The following is a 26,770-nucleotide window of genomic DNA, read 5'->3' on the forward strand; positions in this document are numbered from 1 at the left end:
AAAAGAGCCAGCCCTAACTGAGCACTTACTGCGTCCGGGGGCTGGTCTAACCATTCTGATGAATGGACTCATTAAACTCCGCAAAACACAGGATAGGGCGTCCGGTTATTGTTAGGATTCCTTCTGAGACAAACTGAGGCACAGAAACATCAACAACCGTATTCAAGGTCAGACGGTCAGGGTATCTGTCCCCAGGGGCCATCCTCGTCCTCTTCTCTGCACTACCTTTCGGGCACAATGCCCTGGAAGGTTATTAAAAACGTATCTCTGAACACAAACTTGGACTTAGAGAGGGCAGAGTTTTAAGGCAGTCTTGACACTGTGCCTGGATCCTTCTGCGTTGTACCCTGGGGGTGTTTAGCAGCCGTCCCTGGCCTCCTCCACACACTAGATGTACCTTCCAGCTGTGACAGTCCCCAAATGCCTCCAAACATTGCCACATGTCCCCCGGAGCCAGACTCGCCCCTGCTTGAGAACCGCCACTCTCCACCGAGGTCCAGAAACGTGTGTGTCTCTGTTGTATCACACTTTGGAAAAATCTGACGCGCAGCGAGGTTTGGAAACCACCCTGCTCCGCCCGCGAACTTGAAGGAGTACCGAGAGGTAGAAATGTCATTACCTTCACAGCTGTCTCCGCGCAGCCTAGCAATTTACAGTTCTGGGGACGGCAGAGGCAGGAGGGAGGTCACTGCTCTTCTGCTTGTGTGAGCCTGGGGAGGGCTCCTCAGCTCCACTCCTGCCCAGGGGAAGCTCTTCCCATCCCTGGTGTGGCCGGGAAGTGTGGCAGGAAGTGTGGCCGGGAAGTGTGGCTGGGAAGTGTGGCGGGAAGTGTGGCCGGGAAGTGTGGCCGGGAAGTGTGGCTGGCAAGTGTGGCCGGGAAGTATGGCAGGAAGTGTGGCTGGGAAGTGTGGCCAGGAAGTGTGGCCGGGAAGTGTGGCCAGGAAGTGTGGCTGGCAAATGTGGCCAGCAAGTGTGGCAGGAAGTGTGACCGGGAAGGGATGGGGCTCTGAGCTTCTTCCTCCCCTCCCCTGACCACAGCCAGGCCCAGGCTGCAGCCTGCACAAGCTGAGCACCATGAAATGTTCGACCAAACCAGACCGAGGTCCCTAGAGCCACCCCGTGGTGATGGCTTGCGGCTTCCCAAACTGCCAACTTGGAGGGACCATGGGGACAATTGATGGAAGAGAGCCAGGCTGTAACCCAGCCAAGGTGTCCCTGCTGAAGCATCCAGGGGAGGACGCCCTGCCCGCCTGGCTCCCCAGAGCAGGGCCGTGGCCCTCGGGCACTGCCATCACCAGCAGCTCAGAATGCAGAAGCTCAGGGTGCTCCACACCCTGAGGACCAGCGGGGACCCCTGGAAAGGTCCCTGGTGACCCGGAGGCTCTCCTGTTGATCTGCCTGTGCCAGGGATGTCCTCAAACCCTGGTTAATTAGGCAGGAACCCGGATGATGTCCTGACTCTGCCCTGTCCGTGCAGAAAGGACCTGCCACTGCCCCCGCTGCAGACAGCCATCACCATCTGAGAAGGTGGCCCGGGGCTCGGCTCCCCCAGCCCCCGTGTCCGGGGCCAAGGTGGTCCCTGATGAAGCCTGGCTGGCTTAGCGAGCACCCCAGCTCTGTCTTTCCCGTAAACAAAGATCCACCGTAGAACCAAGCAACGCTGCCTGTGAGGAACTCGGAGCTCTTGTTCAAAGAGACGATAAATATAGAAACGTGCCCTTTCCCCAGAGCAGGCTGCGGCCAGAGAATGGCAGGAGGAGACAGAAGCCTGTCCAGCCGCTAAGACTGGTCTTCTCCCTCCAGAAATGAAGACTGACGGCCCCTGGGGAGACAGGCCCCCGTTGCAAGCTGAAGCGGTTATGATAGTCGCGCGTAGCCAGGGCAGCTGATAACCCATGTGGTTGAACCCACTTTAAGGATGAGGAAGCCGGGGCCAGGGGGAGTTGGGGGGTCACCAGCTGACTCAATGAGCTCGATCGTAGAGTGACGGGGTTCTGGAGATACTGGGCCTGGGGACAAGCCTTACGAGTGGGCTCTCTGTGCTCCCGTGTCCTCATCTGAAACATCTGTTCGGCTGAGTCACGGGGGGATTCGCGGTGGTGACTTCAGTGCAGCGCCTGTCTGTAGGACGTGCTTACTGGTCACTGTCGTCATTATTGTTACTATTCACGCACAGCCCTGCTAGACCCACAGTTAGGTCCTCGAGGGACAGGGCTGTTTTTTATTTGCTTCTGCAGCCCTAGACCAAGGGTCAGCCAACTGCAGCAACCCCACCCCCTGGGGGTCGGCGTCTGACCTCAGCCCTGGCCAAGAAGAAGTTTCCCTGGCTCACAGCCCCGCCCATGATCTACAGCTTTGCCCCTGGCTGTTTCTATGCTGCAAAGGCAGAGTGAGTGTTTTCAAAGCTGTGTGCATTTACTCTCTGATGCTTTCTTGAAAATGTTTGCCAATCTCGGCCCTAGACGGGTATCGAGGCTGGCAGACAGCAGGTGCTCAGTATCCTTTTTAACCCTGGACCCTGCATCTTCTACAGATGTGCTGTGTGTCCTTGGATAGAGTCCCTGCCCCTCTCTGGGCCTGTTTCATCGAGGGCTCAGTTTACATCAGTGGCCCTCACCCTCAACCCTGCATCGACATCGCCAGGGAACTTTACTTTATAAAAATACAGTCTCTCAGCCCCACTCCTGAAGGTCCTGATCCGTGACTCTGGAGCGTGCCTTGTGAGTCTGCAAGCCAGTCCAAGTGCCAGGGAGGCACTAGAGAGTGGTGGGGACTGTGGCAGGCTGAGGAGCCCCATGTCCATTCAGCGCTCGATGGTTGCTCCCATGTAGGATGTGGGCCTCAGGCTGCCGGGTGTATTGCTGTTTTCTGTTTCCATGAATCTCACCCTTTTAAATGCTGCCAGCTAATTCAATTTTAAAATGTTCTGTTGGGCAACCGAAATACATCTGCAGGCTGTATTTGCCCTGGACGACTGGTCTGTGACCTCAGCTAAATGATGTCTGAGCTCCAGCCCAGCCAGAAACATCCAGGATTGAATTTATTTAACAGTCACTGAAATGATACATACTAAGTGTCCGTCATTGCTTTACCCATATTAACCCACTCATTCGGGGTACACATCCTCCTTCTTTTTCAAACTTTATTTTATGATGATTGCTCAGTCATTAATTAGACAGATGAATGGGTTTCAGGGTGACAGTTCCATAATGCATGTCCCTACTAACCCCCTGGCCCTCCCCTCCCCCACTCCCCCCACCCCCCTTCTTTATCCCTAGTAGTTGATCTTGTCTTTTCTAGTTATACCTTTTCTTTTCCACATATGAGAGAAAACACACGCTACTGAACCTTTCTCTGCCTGGCTGATTTTATTCAACATGATGGCCTCTGGTTCCATCCATTTTTGTGCAAATAACATTTGCATTAACATTATTAATGGTCAAATAAAATTCTATTGTGTCTATATACATTTTTTTTTAACCCATTCATCCGTTGATGGGCATCTAGGCTGAGCCATACCTTGGCCATTGTCATAGTGACACAGTAAACACAGTATATTGGAGTCTTTTGCTTACCAACTTCCTTTCCTTCAGGAGTGTCCCCAGAAGTAGCTCCAATTGTGGATCTGTTTTTCGATTTTTCATAGATGTTTTACCCCCCCACCACACGTGTTACTTTTTTTGCAGGGAAGTGTTACTTTTTCCCCACATCCTAGGCCAGCCTTTGTTATTTGTTGGTCTGGGTGTTTGTCTTGATAGAACCCTTTGCCCTGGGGTGAGATGGCATCTCCGTGAAGTTTTAATTAGCATTTCCCTTTCGCTCCGGGTGTTGAGAGTGTTCTCCTGTATGTATTGGCCATTTGTATTTCCGCTTTGGAGAAGCGTCCCTTCAGATGGGCTGCCCAGTTATTGACTGGCTCCTTTGTTCCCTTGTTATCTTTGGGGGGTTATTTGTATATCCTGGATGTTCATCCTCCGTCAGGTGAATGGCTGGCAAAGATTCCTCTCCCTTTCCGTATCTGAATCTTCGCTCTGTTGGCTGTTTTCTTCGCTGGGCGCAGGCTTTATAATTCGAGGTAATCCCATTTGTCAATTTTCGCTCCTGTGGCCTGAGCTGTTGGAGTCCTGTTCAGGAAATTGTCGCTGTGCCGATATCTTGAAGCGTTTCCCCTGTTTTTCCTCGGGGGGTCTCAGCTTCTCAGGTCTTGCAGGAAGCTCTTTGATCTGTTTGGAGGTGGGTTTTGTGCCGGGCGTGAGAGAGCAATCCTGGTTTCCGGCTTCTCTACCTGGATGGCTTTGCCCAGCCCCTCTCACGCTCCATTCTGACCCAGGTTCCAGATGAGGAAACCGAGACCAGAGAGGCCATGCCGTGTCAGAGCTGGGCCTTGGGCCCGCCCTGCTCCTGACCGCGGGGTGCAGCCTGAGGTCCCCGCAGTCGCGGGCTGACGCGGTCTTCTCCCTTCCTCTCCGAGCGCAGCAGACGGCGCGGCCCACCTTCTTTGCGCGCAAGTTCGAGGCGGTGGTGAACCAGGAGGTCATCGGGCAGCTGGACTACTACCTGTACGGGAACTACCCGGCCGGCACCCCGGGCCTGCGCGCCTACTGGGAGAACGTGTACGAGGAGCCCGACGGCGTCCACAGCCTGAGCGACGTGGCGCTGTCGCTGTACCACGCCTTCGCGCGCCTGGGGCTGCGCAGGGCCGAGGCCTCGCTGCACACGGACGGCGAGAACAGCTGCCGGTGAGTGGCCGGCGGCGCTGGGGGTGCCCGAGGTTGGGGGGCACTGGGGTGTGGGAGTGGAAGCCCCAAGCTGCAGATCGGGGTACCCCCTCTTCCAGGGCTGCACCCCCACCCCGCACTTGGCCTCTTCCTGTGTCCCCCGGTGATCTCGCAGCCTGGGGGGCTCCCAGCTGAGCCTCGGCCACCTCCCTGCTGAACGTTCCTCTTTGTCAGGTCTAAGTTGACTGTTGGTGGCCTTGGGGCCTCTCCTCTGTGTATCTTAGAGGGAGGCTTTATGTCCACATTGTGTGTGTCTTGAATGGAAGGTCACCGTGACAGAATACAATTTTTTTTTTTTTTGTACTCTTCATGATGGAAAGTGTGGGACATGTACAAAATAGGAGAGTGGGACCCCGTGACCCCCTCTGTCAGCCCCAGCGGGTAACCAGCCAGCTCCACTCCTGAGTCTCCTTCCCGCCTCCTCCCAGAGGAGTTTGAAGCGAGCCTCAGACGCCCCATCGTTTCAGCCTCAAATGTTCCAATATCGGTCTCTGTCTCCGATGGCTCTCCTTCCCCTGTTCCCCTCCTCCTCCGGCCTCCTTTGAACAGCGTAGCAACAACAAAAAATGTCTACTGAGCCTCCATCCCTTGTCTCTGCTCCTTCCTGTTTGCCCCACCCTTCCCTTTTCTCGGGGAGGGAAGAGAGGGGCTATTCTGTCCCCTAAACCCTGTCAGTACACACAGGGCTCCTGTCTGCTTCTGCCAACCTGCCACCATCTCCATTCCCGCCTTATTTCTCTGTGCCTTCCCTCTCCTTTCTGTCTCCCTGTGGGCTTTGGTTTAAAGGGAGACCAGAGTGGGTTAGGAGCCCGGGGCCTGCACTGTGAACTCACCTCTACTTACTAGCTTAGCTGTTGACCCTGGACAAGTCGTGAACCTCTCTGACCCTCAGGTTCTTCTTCTGTACAATGAGAATAATCGTCATCATTCCCCAGATGGTCTTGTGACGTTTAAAGTAGAAAATGGTTGAAAACCAACCTCACGAGCGATAGCATGTTGTCTTAGGTCGACAGTTTCACATACGAAACGCTCAGTCCTGTTCCTCACTGCTCTTCTCGGTGCCGTTATATCAAGCGGGGAAAATTGGTCAGCCTGACCCTGCTGTGTGGTGTGCGGTGGTCACTGGCCACATGAGCCACTCACGGCTGTCTCGGTGACCCCAATGTCACTGCATTGCCAACCTTTGCCCAGTCATCAGGGCCACCCAGGTGCCACCTCCCCTGGGAAGCTTTTATAAGGGCTTGGGGTGATAGCCCCACCCCCCACCTCTCCAGAGCAGCAAGTTCGGGGACTTCACTTCCAACGTCCCCGTTGTGTGTGGCTGCAGTGCCACAGCGCCCTGGCTTAAGGTCACGGAGACCGTGACTTCCCCTCCAGCAAGCCTGGCACAGAGTCTACATCCCTGAGCCACAGAATGGATCCCCGGTGCCCGGTGCTGTGCGGCACCCCTGGGAGCCGAGAGTCACCCAGGAGCAGTTTCAACCAGGAGCTTCCTAGAATGTACAAGATAAGCGACCGATAGGACATTGCAGAAGACACCCCGATTTATTGAGCCTCGTTGAGATGTCCACCGGGTGCGTGCTCTGGGATGAAGGGAGCCACCGAGCTGCCTCGGGCCTGGAATCCTTCGGCTTCTACCTCATTTTTTATTCTGAAGGGACCATTGGGCCCCACGGTGGGCAAAGCCCTGTGTTTATGAAGAGGAGCCTGCGAATGAATCAGGACAAAAGACCCTCATCCCCGGGAGCAGAGGAGGATGGATCACTACCCGGGAAACAGTGAGCGAAACCCATCCTCCTGCATCCGGGCATCTGTGCACCTTGGGCACGTCCAGTCCGGGCGTGGCCTTCACAGAGTGAGGCCTGTTGATTTTATTCTCATGATAACATAACACGTGCCCCGCAGACCCTGCGGAAATGTGTGAACTGGCGGATTCAAACATTAAGAGAAGAAGAAGATAAAGACGCTCATGACCCACCCCAGGATCAGCATGTCGGATTTTATGACAGATCCTCACACTCGTGCCCTCCAGGGGGTCAGGCAGGCAGCCCCGGCCAGTCAGTGTGGCCTCCCCAGGGCAGGCTGACCCACCGACCTCCCGCACCTGGGCTCCATACAGTCCGCTGCAATGCAGAGTTGGAGCTGCAAAGCAGTCTCCTGGGTTTTCAAGAGAAATCCAAAATCCGGATTTTTTTTTTCACTCTCCTAATTAAATAAGGGGAATAAAATACCTTGGGCCAAAAACACACATGCATCTGTGGTATCCTATGGGCTATTGTATTGCCTCTTGATTTTGACTCTTCTCTTAAAAAAAACTAACCTTTTTAATTACCTAAGTACCAAATACGGTGAAGAGGAGACCCTGCAGAGCTTTGTTCCCTGTTTCAGGTTACCTGTTCCCCAGATGTACCTCAGAAGGTTCTAGAGAAACCTTTCTAGGTCTCACCACGGGCCAGGCTCTGGGTTAGGCACTGGCTTCCACAGATCAGGCCCCTGAGCTAAACCCTTCACATTCCAGTCGAAGACAGACAGATCCTGAGCACCAGCAAACCAGGGTCAAATCAATTAGAATAATCCCTGCAGGAGGGGGAGGTAAGCTCAGCGGTAGAGCACTTTCCTGGCATGGGCAAAGCTCTGAGTTCCATCCTGCAAAACACACATAAATAGAAATAAATAGCTGTTCTGCCGAGAATGAAAATAGTCGTGAGACAGTGATGAGTTAGTGACTTAGGGTTCCGCAGACAAGGACCATCTCTCCATCATGTAAGACAGAGCCAGCCGCGCACTCAACAGCAGGAGAGCATCCCCAGCAGACAGAATATCCTGTGCAAAGGCCCCGAGGCAGAAAGGAACTTCTGTTCAAGAATTCAAAATAAGCTGCCAGTGGCTCCAAGGTGGTAGATTGGAAGAGGGAAGAGGGAAGCAAACCAAGGCGAGAGAAAGAGGCAGGGCTTCACAGCCCAGGTAAGAAGTCTGGCTGCCACCGCAAGCATTAAGCGCACCACTTGGGGTGTCTAGCAGAGGGTGAGGGAGGTGACTTCCGTGAGAATAGGTTGTAGCACACAAAATTAAGACGAGATCCGTTGAGGAAGTCCCTGCAACACTCCCCGTGGGGAAGGACGGTGGCTTGGACCAGGGTTCTGGCGGTGCCAGAGGGGAGACAAGAGGGTCCCATGGTAGAAAGAAGGGGAGGGAGGAGTGGGAGGGCTGCCCAGGTGTGTAGGGCACCCGACCTTGATGGTTCTCTTGACCTTGATCAGTGCTCAACACGGGCGACCACTCTCTTCTGCAAACACGTCCTTCTTTTGACCCCCAAGGCAAAGCCCTCCTGCCTTTCTGCCTCCCTCCACGGCCCCCCACCTTCCAGAGCAAGCTCTGACCGTGCACGTTCATGGATCAAACAGCAGCAACGTGCGCACGTGGTCCGCGTTCTGCAGTGATAGGCGTTTCCTGGAGCTCTGGTCTGTGGATCAGCCTGGCAGATTCCCCGATCGGGGCTGGATACACTCCTGCGTCCTCAGTCGGCTCCGGGTCGGACGCCCGCAGTGGCTGTGTTCCCGCTGCGTTCCCTCCAGCAGGGTAGCTGAGGCGCGCTCTCACGGTGGTCACTCGAGAGCAAGGAAGCACAGGAGATTTCAGGAGGCCTGGCCGGGGACAGGCCCGACACCCCTCCCGCCACCTGCCAGAGCAAACTCAAGAGGTGGGAAACTGGCCTACCACCCTGGCGCAAAGAAACCGGCAAGGTCACCTGGATACAAGAGGCTGAGGGGGCCATTGGGACACTGGTGCAGGTGACCACAGACGTCCAGGACTCCCTCTGTGCCGCCCGTTACGGAGTCAGAGCCACAGGGGCTGTTTACACTGAGATCAAATCAAATCAGGCAGGTGCATTGGCGCACGCCTGTCGTCCCAGCAGCTCGGGAGGCTGAGGCAGGAGGATCGCTGGTGCAAAGCCAGCTTCAGCAACAGCGAGGCGCCAAGCAGCTCCGTGAGACCCCGTCTCTACATAAAATACAAACTGGGGCTGGGGATGGGGCTCAGTGGTTGAGCGCCCCTGAGTTCAATCCCTGGTACCTCCCCCCCCAAAAAAAATTAACATAAAAATAAAAATGCACATCCTCAGTGACACTAGCCCCATTTCCAGTGCTCAGACATCACACGTGGCCAGCGGCCACCATACTGGACAGAACAGACATACACTATTCCATCCTCTTAGAAGCTCCTGCCTAGACTTGGCTGCAGCTTCACCCCGCCCCCCCGGCATCCGCACCTGAAGGTGACATGAGCCATGGACACCCAGCGTCCGAAGGGCACGCAGGCTGCTTGTGCAAACCCAGAGGCATCCCAGGAACAAGGCGGTGATCTCAGGAGCGGCATCCACACGGGAAGGCGGCTCCCCCCCACCCCACCCCGCCGCCATCATTGGACATAAAGACTTAGAACTCCAGATCGGAACCCAAGGGAAGCCTGCATTTGGCCGAGCGGGGACAGTGATTTGTGGACTGCTATTATTAAGAAGCCACCAGCAGCCTCCTCGGGCCGTGCAATTTAAATGTTGCAGGAGCAGTAGCTTTATTCTGTCCAAGTAGGAGGGAAGGACTGGGAGCCGAGCCGCCAGAGCACGGCCCGTCTCTGCTCCCCGCTCCCTCCCGTCCTCTGGGCATCTCTGCTTAGTAGCTTCCCTGACCCCTCCAGCCAGCGGGCCTCAACGGATCAAAGATGTGTGTTTTTAAACAAGCTACTTCTGCAAGCTTGTGTATGCATTTGCGTGCATATGAGTCTCAGAGTGGCAATGATTTTTAAAGAAGCAGCACAGCATCAGGGGCAAGGAACAATGAGGGTATAAATTGGTATTTCTGATAAAGTCAGACCTTACAGAGACCCTTGAGATGGAGAGAGAGAGAGAGAGAGAGAGAGAGAGAGAGAGAGAGATGTTCCAAAACATGATTTTTTTTTTTTTTGGCTCAACAATGATGAATGCAGCTTTATTTGGAATAGAAAAAAAAATTATAAACCATTTATGGCTCATCAATGGGGACTGACTCTAAAATCTGTGCTCCACCCAGTAAAAACCTTTGCATCACACGACACACGTACACATTCTTGTTTTCAGAGATTTAAAAAAAAAAAAAAAAAAAAAAAGGAAAAAAATATGCTCAGGAAATCCTGTGGAGCCAAAGCAGGATACAGCCAGTGTGTACATTACGATCTCCATGATGCAATATTTATGCAAATACATGCATAGAAGAGTGGGCTGCAGGGAAATGCATGAGGAGTCTGTTTGCACACCATTGCCGCTCCCAGCCCCAGCACCGAGGACTCAGTAAATATCGGAATCGACGTTATTTATGGGAAGAGGCATCAAAAGTAGTAATTTTATTTTCTTGATTTGACTTCCCTGTAGTCAGCACGTTTCACATTTATAACTCAGCAAAAAAGTTATTCATAGTCACTGAGATCATAGCTGCACCGGGAGCAGCTTCCAGACTGGCACAAAGAACCCGCCAAGTGCCGGGGAAATGGGGTCTATTTCAGGAACAGGCTCGAAGGCTCGGGTGGCGGGGGTTGGGAGGATGCCACACGCCTCCGGCCCTGGCCCACGATCGCCTGTGTTTTCAGGTACTACCCGATGGGCCACCCAGCATCTGTCCACCTCTACTTCCTCGCTGACCGCTTCCAGGGCTTTCTGGTCAAGCACCATGCTACCAATCTGGCCGTGAGCAAACTCGAGACCCTGGAGACGTGGGTGATGCCGAAGAAAGTCTTCAAGATCGCAAGCCCCCCCAGCGACTTCGGGAGGCTTCAGTTCTCTGAGGTAAGAGGCCAGACACGGTCACCCTGGGGGTTTGGCAGCCCCCCTGGCCGGGAGCTCTGCCCCATTTGGATGCTTGCAGCTGGAGAGGGAGGAGGAATGGATTTGCAGACCCTAGAGATGAGTCACATCTGTGAGACTGTGCAGCCCCGGACACTAGAGCCAGGGACTTTGTTTCGTCCTAGCCAGGGACTCCTTCTAAACCTGTGTTCATAGGATGCCGGCAACAACCCAGCTTCCCAAGGACACAGTCCCATGAACACCATCTTACAGACGGGGAATTAAGGCAGATGGAGATCCAGTGGTTTTCTGGATCGTAGCTAGGAAGTGGAAGAGCTCAAAGTTGACCCCAGGTCTCTGGTCACAGACACTATGTTTAATTGTGTGTTTATGCCACCCCAGGTCCTAGCACAGGAATGACTGCAAGTGAGCACTGGTTCAGTCTTTGGCTACAGTAGTGGATGGATGGATGGATGGATGGATGGATGGATGGATGGATAAACAGATGGATGGGTGGAAGGATGAATGGATGGATGGGTGGGTGGGAGGATGGATAGATGAGGTGTATGGATGGATGGATGGTGGATAGATGGGTAGATGGGTGGATGGATGAGTACATGGATGGTGGATGGATGGATGGGGGATGGATGGATGGATGGGTAGAAGGATGAATAGATGATGGATGGGTGGGTAGATGAATGGATGGATGAATAGATGGATGGTGGATGGATAGATGGATGAGTACATGGATGGTGGATGGATGGATGGATAGATGGGGGATGGATGGATGGATGGATAGGTGGAAGGATGAATGATGCTGGTGGGTGGATGGATGGATGAATAATGGATGGTGGATGGTGAATGAATAGATGGATACATGGATGAGTAGATGGATGGTGGATGGGTGGGTGAGTACATGGATGGTGGATGGATGGATAGATAGATGGGGGATGGATGGGTGGAAGGATGAATGATGATGGATGGGTGGGTGGGTGGATGGATGAATAATGGATGGTGGATGGTGAATGAATAGATGGATGCATGGATGAGTAGATGGATGGTGAATTAATGGGTGGCTGATGCATAGATGGAGGATGGATGGGTGGAAGGATGAATGGATGATAGATGGGTGGGTGGGTGGGTAGATGGATGGATGGATGGATAGATGGATGGATGGGTGGGTGGGTGGGTAGATGGATGGATGAATGGATAGATGGATGGATAGATGAGTAGATGGATGGCGGATGGATGGATGGATGATCGAGGCATGGACAGATGGACTGATGCATGGATCATGGATCCATAAAATGCAGTCTCCCCTCCCACAACAGCATCAGCCTTTAGTTACTTCTCTGGCTGGGGAAGCAGGTTCACCAGCACCACCCTCACCCCCGGCCCTGCCTCCAGGCCCAGAAGGCCCCATGGGGCCCAGCCTGTTTTCTTGTCCAGCCTCGGCCAGTGCTGCTCTCCTCCCTGCTCACGCTTCTGTGCCTGTGCCAAACACACCACACTTGTTCTGGCCTCGGACACAGTCCTGGGGTCGCCTCGTTTCTCTCTCTGTCATTCCAATCTAGATCCAAGCAGTGTCCCCTCAGAATGGCCGCCCTGGCCACCTCCTCAGGCGGCAGTGGCTACATTACCCACCCGACTCCTCCCTGTGGAACTGTTTCTCTCTTGGTATTTGCCAGGTGAAGTTGATTTATCAGCTCATTTATTGATTGTCCACCAGAGAGCCGAACCGATACCCTCCTGTTCCCTGCCGTGTCCCCACGTACATCATCTGTAGGAGAGCGCCAGCCACTTACAGATGCTGACTGTGATTTCTGAAGGAATGAGCCAAAGCCCGTGGGTAGCGATACTGGAAGGGAGGGTGGTGTGACCCCAGGAACCCCAGCATCCAACGTCTGCCCTCCCCAGGTCAGTACGCCGCTCAGGCGGGTGCAGGACCTGGCCACGGGGTTAAGGATGAAGAATCTGATCCTAGAGTACGAAGAGCATGTAGGACTGGGCTGTGATGGAGGTGGGGTCTCACCCCCTGCTCCTCCCCCAGCCCACTGTGGCCGTGCCTAGCTGTCCCGTCCCCCTCTCAGTGTGCCCCATGTCAATCAGGCACGGGTGACTTTCTTGTTAGACCCACATTTTCAACTAAGCTCCAGATGGATTGGCTGGATTTGAACATGATAAATTACTGGTGAGTCAGGGGTAATTAGACGCTGCCCCAGTTGGATTCTGTGCTGGGGGCCCACGTGGCCCATTGAAGACATTAACGTCCCATTAAAGAGATGGATGCCTGGCGTCTGGGCTCTCCCTGTTTATCAGCCTGTGGTTGGATGACTAGGTCCCTCCGGCAGTGACAAACGATGCTGGCCACTCCACGGCTAGTGATCTGCAAGGGTTCCTGGGTAGGTCTGGTAGCGTTGGAGAGGAGCCACCAAGATCACTGGCAGAAATAATGTCATGGGACCCATGAAGTCCTAATCTTGAATTTTGAAAGTTTTCTAGCGTTATTTATGTTTTGTTGTATTTTTTAATTTTTTTTTTTTTTTGCAGTTCTGGGGATAGAACCTGGGGCCTTGCACATGCTCAACGAGTGCTCCACCCCTGAGCTATACAGCCCGACCCTCTTAGTCTTGCTTATTTTTAACAGCATAGACATAAAACCGCGAGAGAAGGAAGGGCAGAACTCGGAGCCGCTCGGAGGGCTGCCGAGAGGCTCCCTGGCAGTAGCGCTGGGGCCTTGCCTGGCGTCCGGGTCTGGCTTGTTGCGGGTGGCCAGTGTCATATTTCTCCAGTCCATGAGAATCCCGTGCTGTTGGCTTGGAGAAGAGATGCCTAATCTTTCTCCAGGCCACCAGCAGCAGCGTGCTAGACTCCCGAGGGACAGCAGTGAGCCAGACAGATGAGGCCCCTATTGTCATAAAATGCAGTCTAGTGGGGCAGACAGCCAGCGAGTGAAAGAATAAAAGAACAGAAGCTGCTCAGCTAATGACAGGTGTCACAGATAAAATAAGACTTCATTCGTGGGACTGCTGAGGACTTGGGAGGCTGATGGAGATCACCTCCCAGAGGGTGGTTCATTCCACAAGGCTCTTCAAAAGAGAAAAATGTAGAGCTGAAAGCTGTAAAGGAGATTCTCAGATGGGCAGATCTGGAACGGTCCTGGCACAAGAAAGAGGGGAAAGAGCATGTACAAAGGCCCTGAGGTTCAGAAGGAGTGTGGCATACCCCAGGGGCAGCCAGGCCAGTGTGGCCAGAGCACAGTGAGGGGGAGAATGGCGGAAGCCAGGTCTCGAGAGGCAACAGGGTCTTGTAGGCCCTGGAAAGGTCCAGATGGGGAGCTTTGGACTGGGATTGGAAGCTGGGGAACAGCATGTTAGGTCTGAACCGGTGTTTAAATTGGGGCAGTTGATCCTCTTGCAGAAAATAGCTGTGGATTTCGACACTGAGGCTCACTAGATCTCAGAGGTCACAGCGGACGGGACCATAGTGGGCTCCTTCTCCGACTGGCCCCGGCCCCCTTCTCAACCTAGGAGCAAGACGCAGAGATTCAGTCAGCTGCTCCCCAACACCTGCCTGCCTTCTCTGGGCTTTGGAACCCAGATTTCAGACAACGGCTCATTTCCATTTCTGTGGTGAGCCGGGGACAGTGCTCTCCAGGGTCCCCACAGCCCCTGTCTGATCACAAAGCCCTTTCTGTGTGACCTCGAGGTGGCTCTGTGACAGTTCATCCTTTAGTCTGTTGGAAGGTCGGCATGGAGAGCCTGGGTGCCCGGGGAAGCCCGGTCCTCAGCCCTGTCCATTCAGCATGCGTTCAAGTTCAAGACGGAGACCTAATGGACAGTCGTATGATTGCTTGCTTGAGGAGAGGTAGAGAGATAATAGATAAGGTGGACATACAGATGAGATGCACAGATGAGAAATAGATAATTGATAGGGAGTAGATGGACAGAAGACTGGTGATTGACAGGCAGATGGGAGGGTCTCCTGCACTCCGCTGGGCTCTCTTGGGAGCCCTGAGGCAGAGCGGCCTCCTGCACGCGCTGCAGGGCCCAGAGGCACTCACTCCTCTAACCAGGTCCCTCCCACGGGGAAGAACTTCTGAGCAGGAGCAGCCCCCCCGGGCCGCAGTCTGGATTCTGGAGCTGGAGCTGGCAGGATAGGAAGCCTGTGCCACAGAGAGACCTAGGACCCTGGCAGGATAGGAAGCCAGTGCCACAGAGAGACCCAGGACCCTGGCAGGATAGGAAGCCTGTGCCACAGAGAGACCCAGGGCCCTGGCAGGATAGGAAGCCTGTGCCACAGAGAGACCCAGGACCCTGGCAGGATAGGAAGCCTGTGCCACAGAGAGACCCAGGACCCTGGCAGGATAGGAAGCCTGTGCCACAGAGAGACCCAGGGCCCTGGCAGGATAGGAAGCCTGTGCCACAGAGAGACCCAGGGCCCTGGCAGGATAGGAAGCCTGTGCCACAGAGAGACCCAGGACCCTGGCCGGAGAGGCCGAGAGCCCTGCGCAGCGCCTGGGGTGAGGGCCAGGGAGGAGAGGGGCGGGGCAGGCCCTGGCCAGACCAGCGAGGGGTGGGGCTTTCTCAAGTCTGGGGGACGTCCACCCGTGGCCCCGCCCCTCCCCCAGCTCAAGTTCGCCTCGGGTCCATGGAAGCCGGTGGAAAGCTGCACTGACCCTGCGTGTGCGCCAGCCACCCAGTGGGTGGGGGCTCCTGGCTTGAGTGTGCGGGTGAGTGAGTGAAGGGACGCAGCCCCCGGTGCCACACTGGCGGCCCCTGCGCTTCTGACCGTGGCACGTCAGGTCCTCTGAGCAACGAGGACACCGGCAGGCCCTCCCCTTTCTGGATTCTGGAACACGGAGGGAATCAATGCCCCCAGCCTGTCCCCTCGTGCCTTAAGCCCTCCGTGTGTACTAGCCGCCCAGCTCCGTGTCCTGGGTGGAGAGTGGACAGTGACCCCAGGCAAGGCCAAGGAGGGCCTCGGTCAGCCCCTGTTGGCTCCCGAGCTCGTCTCCAGGAGGGTGCGACCGCGCACACCTCCCCCTCGACCTGCCACACGCGCCGACGTTGGGGTGCTTGCTGGTCCTCTGCCACCGTCGTGCCCGGTGCCATCGGTGGATCGATCCTCCCCAGGGAGATCGACACTTTTTTTTCCAAGTTAGAAAACCCCTCATTTAATGTGATCTGAAATAGCCGCGGAGTTCAGGGCTGGCCATCGAGGCCGTTAGTCCGCGTTCTTGTCAAGTCATTCACTGGATCAGACAGGTATTGCTTAAGCGCTTGCTGTGTGCCGAGCCCAGTAATATATTAGGCACCCAGAAAGCACAGAGAGCCAGATAAGGAAGGCTGCTCACAGGGGGCTTCTGGTACAAGGGGTGGGAGGGAATGACCGGCCGCTGGTGGGTCATGCTCAGCAGATAAGCAGCGGCAGTGACAGTGACCGAGGGCCATTCTAGATCTGGGGGTGGGGGGGGGGTGAGAGGCGACGTTGGAAGTGAAGGGCCAGCTGGGCTGGGAGGTGACAGCATTGCAGGCTGGACAGGTGGAGTGGGGACCCGGGGTGGGAACAGGCCTGATGGATCTGAAGGTCTGAAACAGGGCCAGCAGGGGGTGATGGGGAGGTGGAGGCGGAGGGCAGGCCAGGCTAGGGGGGCTCCGAAGGCCGAGTTCCCCTCTCGCACACTACAGGAACTGGCTGCCTGCAGTTTGGAAAACTCACGACCCAGCGACAACCAGCCACACCCATGGGGTGCCTTTGGGGAATGGCCTGAAAGCTGGTATTCATTCATGCGTGTGTTTACTGCCTGTTTGGGGGGATTGATTTCAAAAGCATATTCCATGTACGGAGCACCGGAGGCCCCAAGGTTTCATGAGAGGACCGCAGGCCCTGGGATCCCCAGGCAGGGCTCACATCTGCTGACCAGCTGTGCAGGCTGGAGTAGGTGACTTACTCTGAGCCTCGGTCTCCTCGTCTGTGAAATGGGTCCATGAAACCTACCAAGCAGGATGCTAGGTCCCTCTGGGACCCAGCCCCCTAGGTCACCAGCGGCCTCAGGACTCGCTCTCCCCTTCCAGGTCGGCACGGACTGGGACGCCAAGGAGCGGCTGTTCCGCAACTTCGGGAGTCTCCTGGGGCCCATGGACGAGCCAGTGGGAATGCAGAAGTGGGGGAAGGGGCCCAACGTGACCGTGACCGTCATCTGGGTGGATCCTGTCAATGTCATCGCAGCCACCTACGATATCCTGATTGAGTCCACCGCGGAGTTCACCCACTACAAGCCCCCTTTGAACTTGCCCCTGAGGCCCGGGGTCTGGACAGTGAGAATTCTCCACCACTGGGTGCCGGTTGCTGAGACCAAATTCCTTGTCGCACCTCTGACCTTCTCCAACAGGCAGCCCATCAAACCAGGTGAGTGTTCCAGCGTCCCCGCGGGGGAGAGAGTCCCTCGCAGGTCCCTCTCCTTGGCGGAGAGCATGCTCTGGCATGGTGGGGGGGGGGGGCGGGGCTCGGGACAGCCACTTAGAGCCCTCCTCTCCTCTTTCCGTAGCTTCTACTTGTCTGTCCTAGAGCCCCGTGGAATTCCCTCCCGGTACCTATTTATTAGGTCCCCTCCCCGTTGACTTCAGGAGGTCTGAGCGTGTTTATGACAAATGGGAGATGAGCCCAGGGAGATATTAGGTTTCAGCACGTCTTATTTGCTGTTTAGAAAACAATAATTAACACAGGAATTCTATTCATCAAAAATATAATACCTTCAGTGAAAACAGAACCCACCCCCTGGTGGAAGATACTGGCTTTTAAAAGCACTCATGTTCGGAATACATAAGGAAATCCGTACGTCGGAGGTGGGCAAGCACAAGACCCCAGGCCAAACATGGTGTGTTTTTGTAAGTATGCTTTTATAAGAATACAGCCACGGATAACTAATTGGATCAAATTAAAAAAAAAAAAAAAAAAAAAAAAGAACACAGCCACACCCATTCATTTGTACGGTGAGTGTTTCTGCTCTGGGCTACGGTGGCAGAGTCGAGAATCAAGCGCCCTGTTGCTTAGCTGCACTCCTGGCACCCCCCAGGGTCCTCAGAGCCAGAAGTGGAGGTGAAGGATGTGATCAGCATCCTCCTGTGTGCATTCTGATGGGACAGCCTAGAAATGTCCCTGAACCCTCCCACCCCGGGACAGCCGGGCCATGCACTGGGACCCTGGTCTTTCCAGTGTTTTCTGCTGGAATTTCTGAGGAAGGCCGAGCCCTTCCCCCCACTGGCCCAGGAAGACCTAGGGGTTGTCTTCCCCCACCGGGAGCAGACCCCTGGTGTCGGTAATCGTACGTGCTCACGATGTTCTCACAACAGGGAACACGAAGGTAGGAGCCATCCAATTTGTAAAATGATTCATCACGAGTAATTTGCCATTGATGCGTCCCCAGTAATCTCAAGAAATCTGATGAGGTGGAATTGAGGCAAATTTAATTACAGAGGCGAGAATCATGAGCTGGTACTGTAACCGCGTTCCCCACATTAACCTCATTTTTCATAAGGGTTTCTTGCATCAACCACGATTTGCGTTTCCAACATTTGTGCATTCGCTAGCTGCTCCTTTCGCTTGGAATGTGCTGCCCCTGGTCAGTTTGGACACCCCGCCGCCTCCCAGTGTTAGAGAACTTGGTGGAAAGCACCAAAGACAGAAGGCTCTGTTCTCCTGGCAGGTGGTGCTGGCACTGCCCGCCCTGTCTGTCAATCTGAGAAGTGAGCTAGGACCAGATTTATAAGCATGGCAGCTTCCAGCATATGCTCAGTGCGTCCTGGTCTCCTCTTTCCCCTCCGGCTCCCCAGGGCATTGAGAATGGAAGGAATGGCGTTCCTGTCTGTGTTGGCCAAGGTCGATGCATGTTCTGAATTCAGCTAGTATTCTCGTTGCTTTTAGAAATGAGGCAGGCCTAGGGTCTTTCTGTTTCCTCCTTCCCTACTCAGGACCCACCTATTAGAAGAAAGTAGCATCCTGTCGCAGGCTCTCCCGGTTACCTTAGTGGGGACAGCTGTTGGTAAGCAAAAAGGAAGCATTGTCTTCCGAGCACGGTGTTGTCTCATAAGGAGGTGTCTTCTGATCCTAGCCAGCATGGCTGTACAAACCCGACTGGTGGAACAAAACTCGCCAGCCTCACTGGCCAACACTTTTTCAGAAAAATGTGTTCTTGTCATTGGCTCCAAAACAGGCAACGAATGTGAACTTCTTCAAGATGGGAACATCTAGCTTGTGCATGGGAGGATCACAGACTAACAAAAAACCAACAGTAACAATCCTAGCGTGGATTATGAGCCAGGTGCCACTTTGAGCACTCTCTCCCAGCCAGCCTGGTTAATCAGAGAGCTGAGGGAGACGTTAGTGCCCTCTTCATTCCATGGAGGAGGAAACAGAGGTGCCAGGAGTCCAAGTCAGAAGCCACACACCCAGTTTGTGGGATGTGGAGATTCAGACCAGAGTGTAGCATCTGGGCTCGTACATGAAGCACTTCACAGAACAGTTGGCGCACAGTAGGTGCTCAGCAAGGTGGAGTTATCACAAGGACATTCCCCTCCACCCACCCTCTGGCTCAAACGTCCTGCTGCCTAGGGGAGCTCATGCACCAGCGCCTTCCGCTGAGCAACGCCTGGTGTATCCAGGGTCGGTGGTGGGCACGCGGCAGCCAGGATCTGAGGTCAACACACCCGGGTTCAACCCTGGCCCCGACACCTGTGACCTCCGTGAACAGCCTCTGTCCCAACTCACCTCTGCTAGGGTGGCACAAAAGCAGCCATAAATGATCCGTGAGCAAGTGGGCGTGGCTGTGTTCTAATAAAACTTTATTTATAAATACCCATGGTGGGCTGGATCCGGCCCTCGGGCTGTCTGCAGTCTACTCTGACCCAGTACCCTGTTATGGTCTTTGTGACATTTATCTCTGCCTGAAATGACCTCGTTTACCTAATTGTTCATTTTGTTGTTGTTGCTGCCACCATAGCATCACCCCTCTCTCTGGTTCATCCCACCACCTAGAATGCAGCCGGTACCTGGAATAAGAGGCATTTATTGTATCGCTATCCGATCAGTCAATCAATCAATGCCTTGCAGATAAGAGATGTTTAGTAAGTGTTGAGTGAATGTTCTGCACAAAGTAGATCCTTAAAAACATCTGTTTTTAAGCGCCTGTCATCCCAGCAGCTCGAGAGGCTGAGGCAGGAGGATGGTGAGTTCAAAGCCAGCCTCAGCAACAGCGAGGCACTAAGCAACTCAGTGAGACCCTGTCTCTAAATAAAATACAAAAGAGGGCTGGGGATGGGGCTCCGTGGTTAAGTGCCCTTGGGGTTCAATTCTGGTACCAAAAAACAAAATTCAAAAAAAAAACAAAACACCCCACCTGTGTTGAAGGAGTGAACGACAGGCCACTAACCCATAAACATATGCCCACTGGATCCCAGGTGGAGGGTGCCCTGCATTAAGTGGGCCATGTCCCTGAAGGGCACTTCCACCTGTCCAATGGGACTGCTCAAGCACTTCCCGTGAGATTGTCACAGGAGTTACCTAGGTGCTGCCCAGTGCCCCCCGTGCCAGGTGCCCCGAGGCAGGTGTCCAGTCGGTGGCTCCTGGACTCACGGTTCCCTTTGGCTTGCAGAGGAGGCGCTGAAGCTGCACAACGGACCCCCCCGCAGTGCCTACATGGAGCAGAGCTTCCAGAGCCTGAACCCCGTCCTCAGCCTGCCCATCAGCCCCGCCCAAGTCGAGCAGGCTGCCCGCCACGCCGCCTCCACGGGCGCAGCGCTGGAGGGCTGGCTGGACTCGCTGGTGGGCGGGATGTGGACTGCCATGGACGTCTGCGCCACGGGCCCCACCGCCTGCCCCGTCATGCAGACCTGCAGCCAGACAGCCTGGAGCTCCTTCAGCCCCGACCCCAAGTCAGAGCTGGGGGCCGTCAAACCCGATGGCCGGCTGAGGTAGCACTGGCCACGGGAGGGCCACCGCGTGATCTCCACGGGAAGGCAGCCGGAGGGCTGGTGCAGCGGGACCCCGGCCTCCCGCCCTGGGCGTGCCCCTTGTGCCAGGGGCTCTCCTGGCCATTGGACAGAGGAGGCGGAGGGTTTGGAGGTCAGAGCAGAGCCAACCTGCACCTGGCGAGCTGGCTTCTGGGGCTGGCACCAGGGCGGTCCCACCTCTGCTGGCGGGTCCCCCAAGTTCCGCAGGTCCCTCTCCTCCCCGTCCTGTGACCTGCACTCATCCCGCACAAGTGATCTCACACTTTTATTTTGAGCAGCAGAACTGGGTTTACTTGGTAGGTGGAAGTTCAGGCGCAGAGGAAATCCAGGCTGTGCCCCTGGGAAGCCAAGGGGTGAGGCCCCCTCCCCAGGCTCAGCCCGCCAGGCTGGCCCTTTGCCCAGGACATCTCCCAAGGTCCCTCTTCCAAACCCAAGGGCTCTGCAAAACCCAGTTAGACAAGCACTGCCCAGAGGGAAGTCCGGCTTCCTGCTGCCCTCTGCTTAGCTTTCTGCTCCTTCGTCTGGGAATCCCCCGGCCAGCCCTAATGTGGCCAGTCCCTGAGGTCACAGTCTCAGGCCTTTCCAAGGGAGATGGGCTCGGGAAGACCCTGAGCCTCCCACCAGTCCTTCTAGGCATGAGCTGTTCTTCCTGATCAATAGAGAAGCAGGAAAGCCTGTTGATGGGACCTGGCCAAGAAGTGTGACTGCCCGGTGGCCATGAGTCTAGGCCACCCTCCACTGAGGCTGCCGCCCAGGGTAGTGGAGATGGAATGAGGTTGGCGAGCAGGAGCCTCGAGTCCCAACCGTTGGTTTTCTGGGAGACGGAGACCGTGACCTCTTAGGCTCTTCAGCCTGGGAATGGTGGGGACCGTGGCCAGGGAAGTCACGAGGCCCTGCCTGGGCAGGTCTCCCGAGCTGGGTAGCAAAGCAATACCCGCCCCCTACCTGCCACAGCCCGTCCGTTCTGAGGTCAGGCGCCCAAACCCTTTGTGACTCGCACACCTGGTGCTGCGGGTGGGGGGACAAAGGCCCGGACCAGGCTCCTTGCAGGGAAAAGCATCTCCGGGTCGCAGAGGAACTCCATGTCCCTCGTGCCCGCCACCCACAGGCCCATCTGAGAAGGTTGAGTCTTGAAAGCGGGAAGGTGGTCCAAACGTTCAAAAAGAGTGTTATTCGAATTGCTTGAGTGACCAGAGACTTGAAGGGTCTCCTTGCCATGTGCTCTCTAGAGGACACCCCCACACACAGCTCACTGGGGGCCCCCCAAGGCCCCTCTTCTTCCTCAAATCCCACCTCTCCTGAGTGACAGGGTGCCCTGGGAGCAGACGCTCCTGTTCGTCCCACGGGGAGCTGGTCTGGGCACCGGCCCTGGCCTAGGCGAGCAGGTTCTGCGGTTCACCTGGGCGACAGACCTCCCAAGACATGGCCCCCACCCCCCCCCAGCGAGGCAGGATGTCCTGCTGGCAATGGAGGACACAGAGAAGGGACACTAGGTATTTATTATTTGTATGTTTCAGTCCGTGACTGATCAGCAGGTGCTGGGGTCCCAGCCTGTCGCTGACCTTTTCTTCCTGACGGAAGCCGCCTTTCTTTCACGAAAGGCCCCCTCCCTCCTGGCCACCCCCTCGTCTGTCTGTCTGTCTGTCTGTCCCTCTCTCAGTTTCTGTCTTTCTGGGTCTGCCTACATCCTCCCTGTCCTCAGAATAGAGCAGGGGCCTTGGACACCAGGAGAGAGCTTCAGCCGGTGTCGTCCCCTGGCAGCGGGTGGGACCCTGGGGACGACCGGCGTCTGGCTTTCCCCTGTTAAGGTGTTAGGCTCATCTGTCCCTGAGCCGCCCCTGTCCCCTGCCCTAAGCACAGAGTAGGGACAGCTGCAGGACGGGCAGTGGGCGTGCTGGCTGCAGGGAGCTTGGGCATGGCGGACTCCCAGGCCGATGTCACCATGGCCTCGATGTGAACAGGCTCCTCCGCAGGGGGACGGGTGTGGTCAGCCCCAGCCAGGAGAGTCCAGAGAAAGGCAGCTGTTGTCCAAGGTGGTTCTGGGAGCCTGGGCCTCTTTCTCAGAAAGCCTGTAGGGTCCCAAGGTGGTTTCACCCAGTCCAAGGGGACCATGGGGCCAGTGACAGGGCCTCTTTCTGTCCCCAGCCTCTGCCTCCTGGAGCTGGGAGGCTCTCCTCCCCCTCCCCGCTGAGCTGCTAGGACTCTCTTCTGCAGTATTATGATTGGTGGCTTTAGGGACGCAGCCCTGGCAGGCCCCTGTACACAGAGCAGGCGACCAACTCCAGCACCCGGCCCCTCCCGACCCACTGGCATTTCTGGCTCTCTCCATCCTGGACAGGTGGAGGCCTGGCCGCACTGGCCTGCTCTGGGGACCCCCCTCCTCCCCAAGGCTTCCCTCCCCACTTGCTGCAACTGATTTGGGGGCTGAGAAGTCACACGGGGAGTTCTTTTGTCTCCGCTGTTTGGGGATCATGAGAGGAATGTTGGAGCTGTCACATTTGATTAAAAAAAAACAAAAAATTCCAAACAAAGCCTAGTGCAGTTTGCCAAAAGGAGATGTTTCCCCAGGGAGGAAGACAGTGTCGGTTCCTTTGTTGTTGTTGTTGTTGGGTTGTTAACCTGCCCGACAACGGTTTCTTTGTCAGAGGCCCCTGGCCAGGCAGCTTGGAGGCTGTCTGAAGATTTCAAGGGCTTGGAGCAGGGGTCTCTGGGGACCCTGTTACCCTCTCAGAGGCGAGAGGCTATGGGGTCAGCCACTGATGGAGACCCTGAAAACTCTGGAAGGTGAGACTTGGGTGTCAGCCACGAGGCAGGGGAGAGGTGGTGGATCGGAGCTTTCTGTGCGAGCAGCACCCACCAGCGCACTGGGGCAGGGAGAGCTCCCAGGCAGCCGGCTTCCCGAATCCCACCTCCCGAGGGCCTTGCATGGACCCGAAAGCCTCCAAGGAGGAGGTGAGCCACTCCTTGTTCCCTGTGGAAAACAGCCTTCCTGGTGGGGCTTCCTGCTCCTGGTCCATTTCAAAATCCAAAAGGAGCTTAGAGAAGATGAGCCACACCACACAGCCCCCCACCCCCCAAGGGTCAGATTTCTGCCACCCTGGACACATGCTGGACATGTGGCTCTCTGGTCTGCAATACAGGAGGGAACTAGTGAACTTTGACCTCTCGATCAAGAAGGTCCAGAGTAGATTGGAGCAGGAGCCACCAGATGTGGGGCATGAGGACAGCCCCCTTGCACAACCAGCTTCACGGGGGGTCTGGGACACCAGGTCCCTGGCAGCATTTCGAGGCAGGGTGGGTGCACTGGAACCCACCGTGAAGGTGTCCAGCTTTGAGCGTGCCAAGGTGGCTTTCCAGAGCACAGGCACACACTGCGGTAGGGTGGCAGACGCTTTCTGAGATCCAGGACATGGACAGAGATGAGTGAGGCCGCTGATGTGAGTCCCAGGCGGTGGTGAGGGCAGGGGTCTGTCATGCGTGTGGCCCAGCCTGCTGCAAGAACAAGCTCCAAGTGTTGGAATTTTCCAGTTTGGTCAGGGAAGCCAGAAATCCAGATTTTTCTGAGAAAATCTGATTTTTTCAATGTCAGCTGTTTTGTTTTGTTTTGTTTTTTAAACCGAGTGTGAGTCAAAAAAAATAATAATTCCATCCTTCCAATTATGCACTAGCAGCCATCTCTGCTCTCTGGGAAGGTGGTTCCATGAGGTGAACGCTTCCCACTGGAAGAGGGGGAAAGAGCTAGAACTGGAGAAAGGCAGTCGCTGGGGCTGAATTCTGAAGGGCACGGGGACCTCTGGCTGCTCTGTCCCCTCCTAAACAGACGGTCCCACAGAGGAGGGCTGGTGGTTCAGCAATCCTGGCCCCAAGACAAGACTGTGCAGAGGGAATAAGGAACACCATTTGGAGCTCTGGACTGCTGCCCCTAGTGGACACACAGAGGTCCTTGTCCCCCTGGGTCCACACCCTACAGGATTCCATCAGACCAGGCAGAAACGGCAGGGACCCAGGGGAAGAGGGTGGTGCGTGAAACAGCCAGTCTCTCTCCACATCCCAAGTCTTGGCCGCCATCTTGCCACCTCTGGACGCTCCTTCAGAAACCGCACTGAGCTGTGCTTGTTCACGGGGTGTCCCCTAGCTTCTGCCTCAGTTACCTTACTTTGCCCATGGGTCAACCACAGGCGCTACCTCATTGTGTCTGCTCAGAAGTTTACCTGGGGGTGGGGGGAAGGAAGGTGTCCAAACCTGCTGGAGCTGAATGTACGATCTATGCAAATTATTTCTCTCTGTGTGTGTGTCTGTCTCTCTCTCTCTCTCTCTCTCTCTTTCACTAACTTAGAAGTATTATTTTTTTTAACCTTGAAAACAAGATACTGTATAGGACCCTCTTAGACCGGAGGAGGGCCTTCATGCACCACCTGTGACGACCCTCCTGTTGTCCCTGGTTCTGTTCTTGCCAAGCCCCCCGCAGGGAGAAAGAGGCCTCTTGTCTCCCCACTTGGCTGGGAATACTCCAACTGCCTCTGCCTAGGACACCACCAGGAAGCGGTCCTGCCCCTTGCCACCCACCCCGGATGCCATTTGGTCCCTTCTGCATCCTCCTCCGACTTGCTCCTCCTGACCCCACATCCTTGCATCCAACCTCATCCCCCACCCCCCCAAAGCCTTAGGTTTCTCCTTTTTGAAATGTGGCCTTAAAATTCTTTTTGGAAAGCTCACCATCCTCTCCCCAGAGTTTCTCCCACCCTCACAGGAGTAAGCGGCATCGCCAAGCTCTCCGGGCGGGCGGCCTCCCTGGGCGAGGCCATCCATTTGCAGTTTGCAGGTGCCATAGAAATTGCTCACACCTGTCGTCTTTAAGGGGAAAAATAAAATGTTCTCCTGTTTTTCCTATGGGCACAATGAAGGCTCGGGTGCTCGTCTAAGCCTCAGCTGATTCCTGAAGCCCTCCCGGGTCCCACTGTTCCTTAGGGGACTGGCTTGATGACTGGCAGGGGGCTCCAACCCAGGACTGGGTGACTTTACGGACGTCATTCAAGGGTCCTTCAGGAGAGTTTCTCAAGTGATCTCTTCATCCTTCCTGCCTGGAAAGTGGTGGTATTAATCAGTCCCAGCGGATGGGTCGCCTTCGCCAAGGGATCCTCCTCTCCCCACCTTCAGCCTCCATTCCCGACTCCCTCCGCCACGAGCGCTGACGGAGGCCAAAGACAATCCCAGGGTTTTCATAGGAAATTCACTGGAATTGAGTTCCATTGTCTTTGTACTCTTTCTTGTCTCCTTCTTTTTTAAAATATTAAGTTGTCAATAGCATTGATTTGGGTATTTGTTTTAGAGGCCTCGCGATAAGTTATTACTGTCTCCCTCATTGTTTTCAAAGACATGTGGTGATATAGTTTTTAAAAATAACTATTTTGTTACAGATCATAATATGCATAAAACTGTACAGAAAAAAATATTTTGTAATGTATTGATTTAAAAAAAAAGAGAGAGAATCTGTAAATAAAGTTTTAAAAAAAGAGAATCCACTTGGCACAGGCTGAAAGATGTAGATATTTTGCTATTTATTTAAAGGAGTATTTTAAGAGAGATTGAACTATCTGAAATTTGACCAATAATCAAAGTTCTAACCATCCAAATGCTTTTCCTCAAGGTAGAATGTGATTCTCAGAACCAATTGCATTACCTGCTCATTTTTTTGCACCTTTTCTGTCTTTTTGTTTAGCAGAAAAACAACGAAATTGTGCCTTAGCTGTATTTTTCTTTTGTCTAGGGGAGTTTGTTTCTGTCTGACAAAGCAAAATCTTTTGCAGAAAAGAGTGGATGTATTAAATATTGTATCATACCAAAAACACTGCAGGTGTATATAGACGCTTTCTGTCATACTGTGTTTTCAGATGCAGAATTTTAAAATTAAAAAAAAAAATGCTGTCTTTATTGAACAAAGTGGTGTGTCTTTGGAATCGTAGCGTGCATCCTCCGGCAATCTCATATTCTCTTCTGTCATCTGCACCATGACAACTAGGATGACTATATAATGTGCTCTACCAGCTGGGGTACCAGTCAGAGTAGACACCAACTGAGTGCATGCCAGGCATCAATGGGCTTTTCCTGGGAACACCTGGCTGTATGGGTGCACCTCATCATAAAGTAGGCTGGGCCATTGCGAGACCCAG

At 54.8% G+C, this 26,770-nt stretch overlaps 1 protein-coding gene across 1 annotated transcript in view; it reads left to right on the top strand.

The window, feature by feature from the left end:
- Positions 1 to 26,471, top strand: part of Xylt1 (xylosyltransferase 1) — a 239,816-nt gene extending 213,345 nt beyond the window's left edge. The window contains exons 8-11 of the mRNA XM_076840180.2: positions 4,477 to 4,739; positions 10,398 to 10,593; positions 16,668 to 17,001; positions 20,243 to 26,471. Of these exons, the coding sequence (XP_076696295.2) occupies positions 4,477 to 4,739; positions 10,398 to 10,593; positions 16,668 to 17,001; positions 20,243 to 20,565 (1,116 nt within the window). The 3' untranslated portion in view covers positions 20,566 to 26,471. The remainder of the gene's footprint in view (positions 1 to 4,476; positions 4,740 to 10,397; positions 10,594 to 16,667; positions 17,002 to 20,242) is intronic.
- The last annotated feature ends 299 nt before the right edge of the window (positions 26,472 to 26,770 follow it).

The sequence above is a fragment of the Callospermophilus lateralis genome, chromosome 19 (assembly GCF_048772815.1).
Source record: "Callospermophilus lateralis isolate mCalLat2 chromosome 19, mCalLat2.hap1, whole genome shotgun sequence".
Taxonomy (NCBI): Eukaryota; Metazoa; Chordata; class Mammalia; order Rodentia; family Sciuridae; genus Callospermophilus; species Callospermophilus lateralis.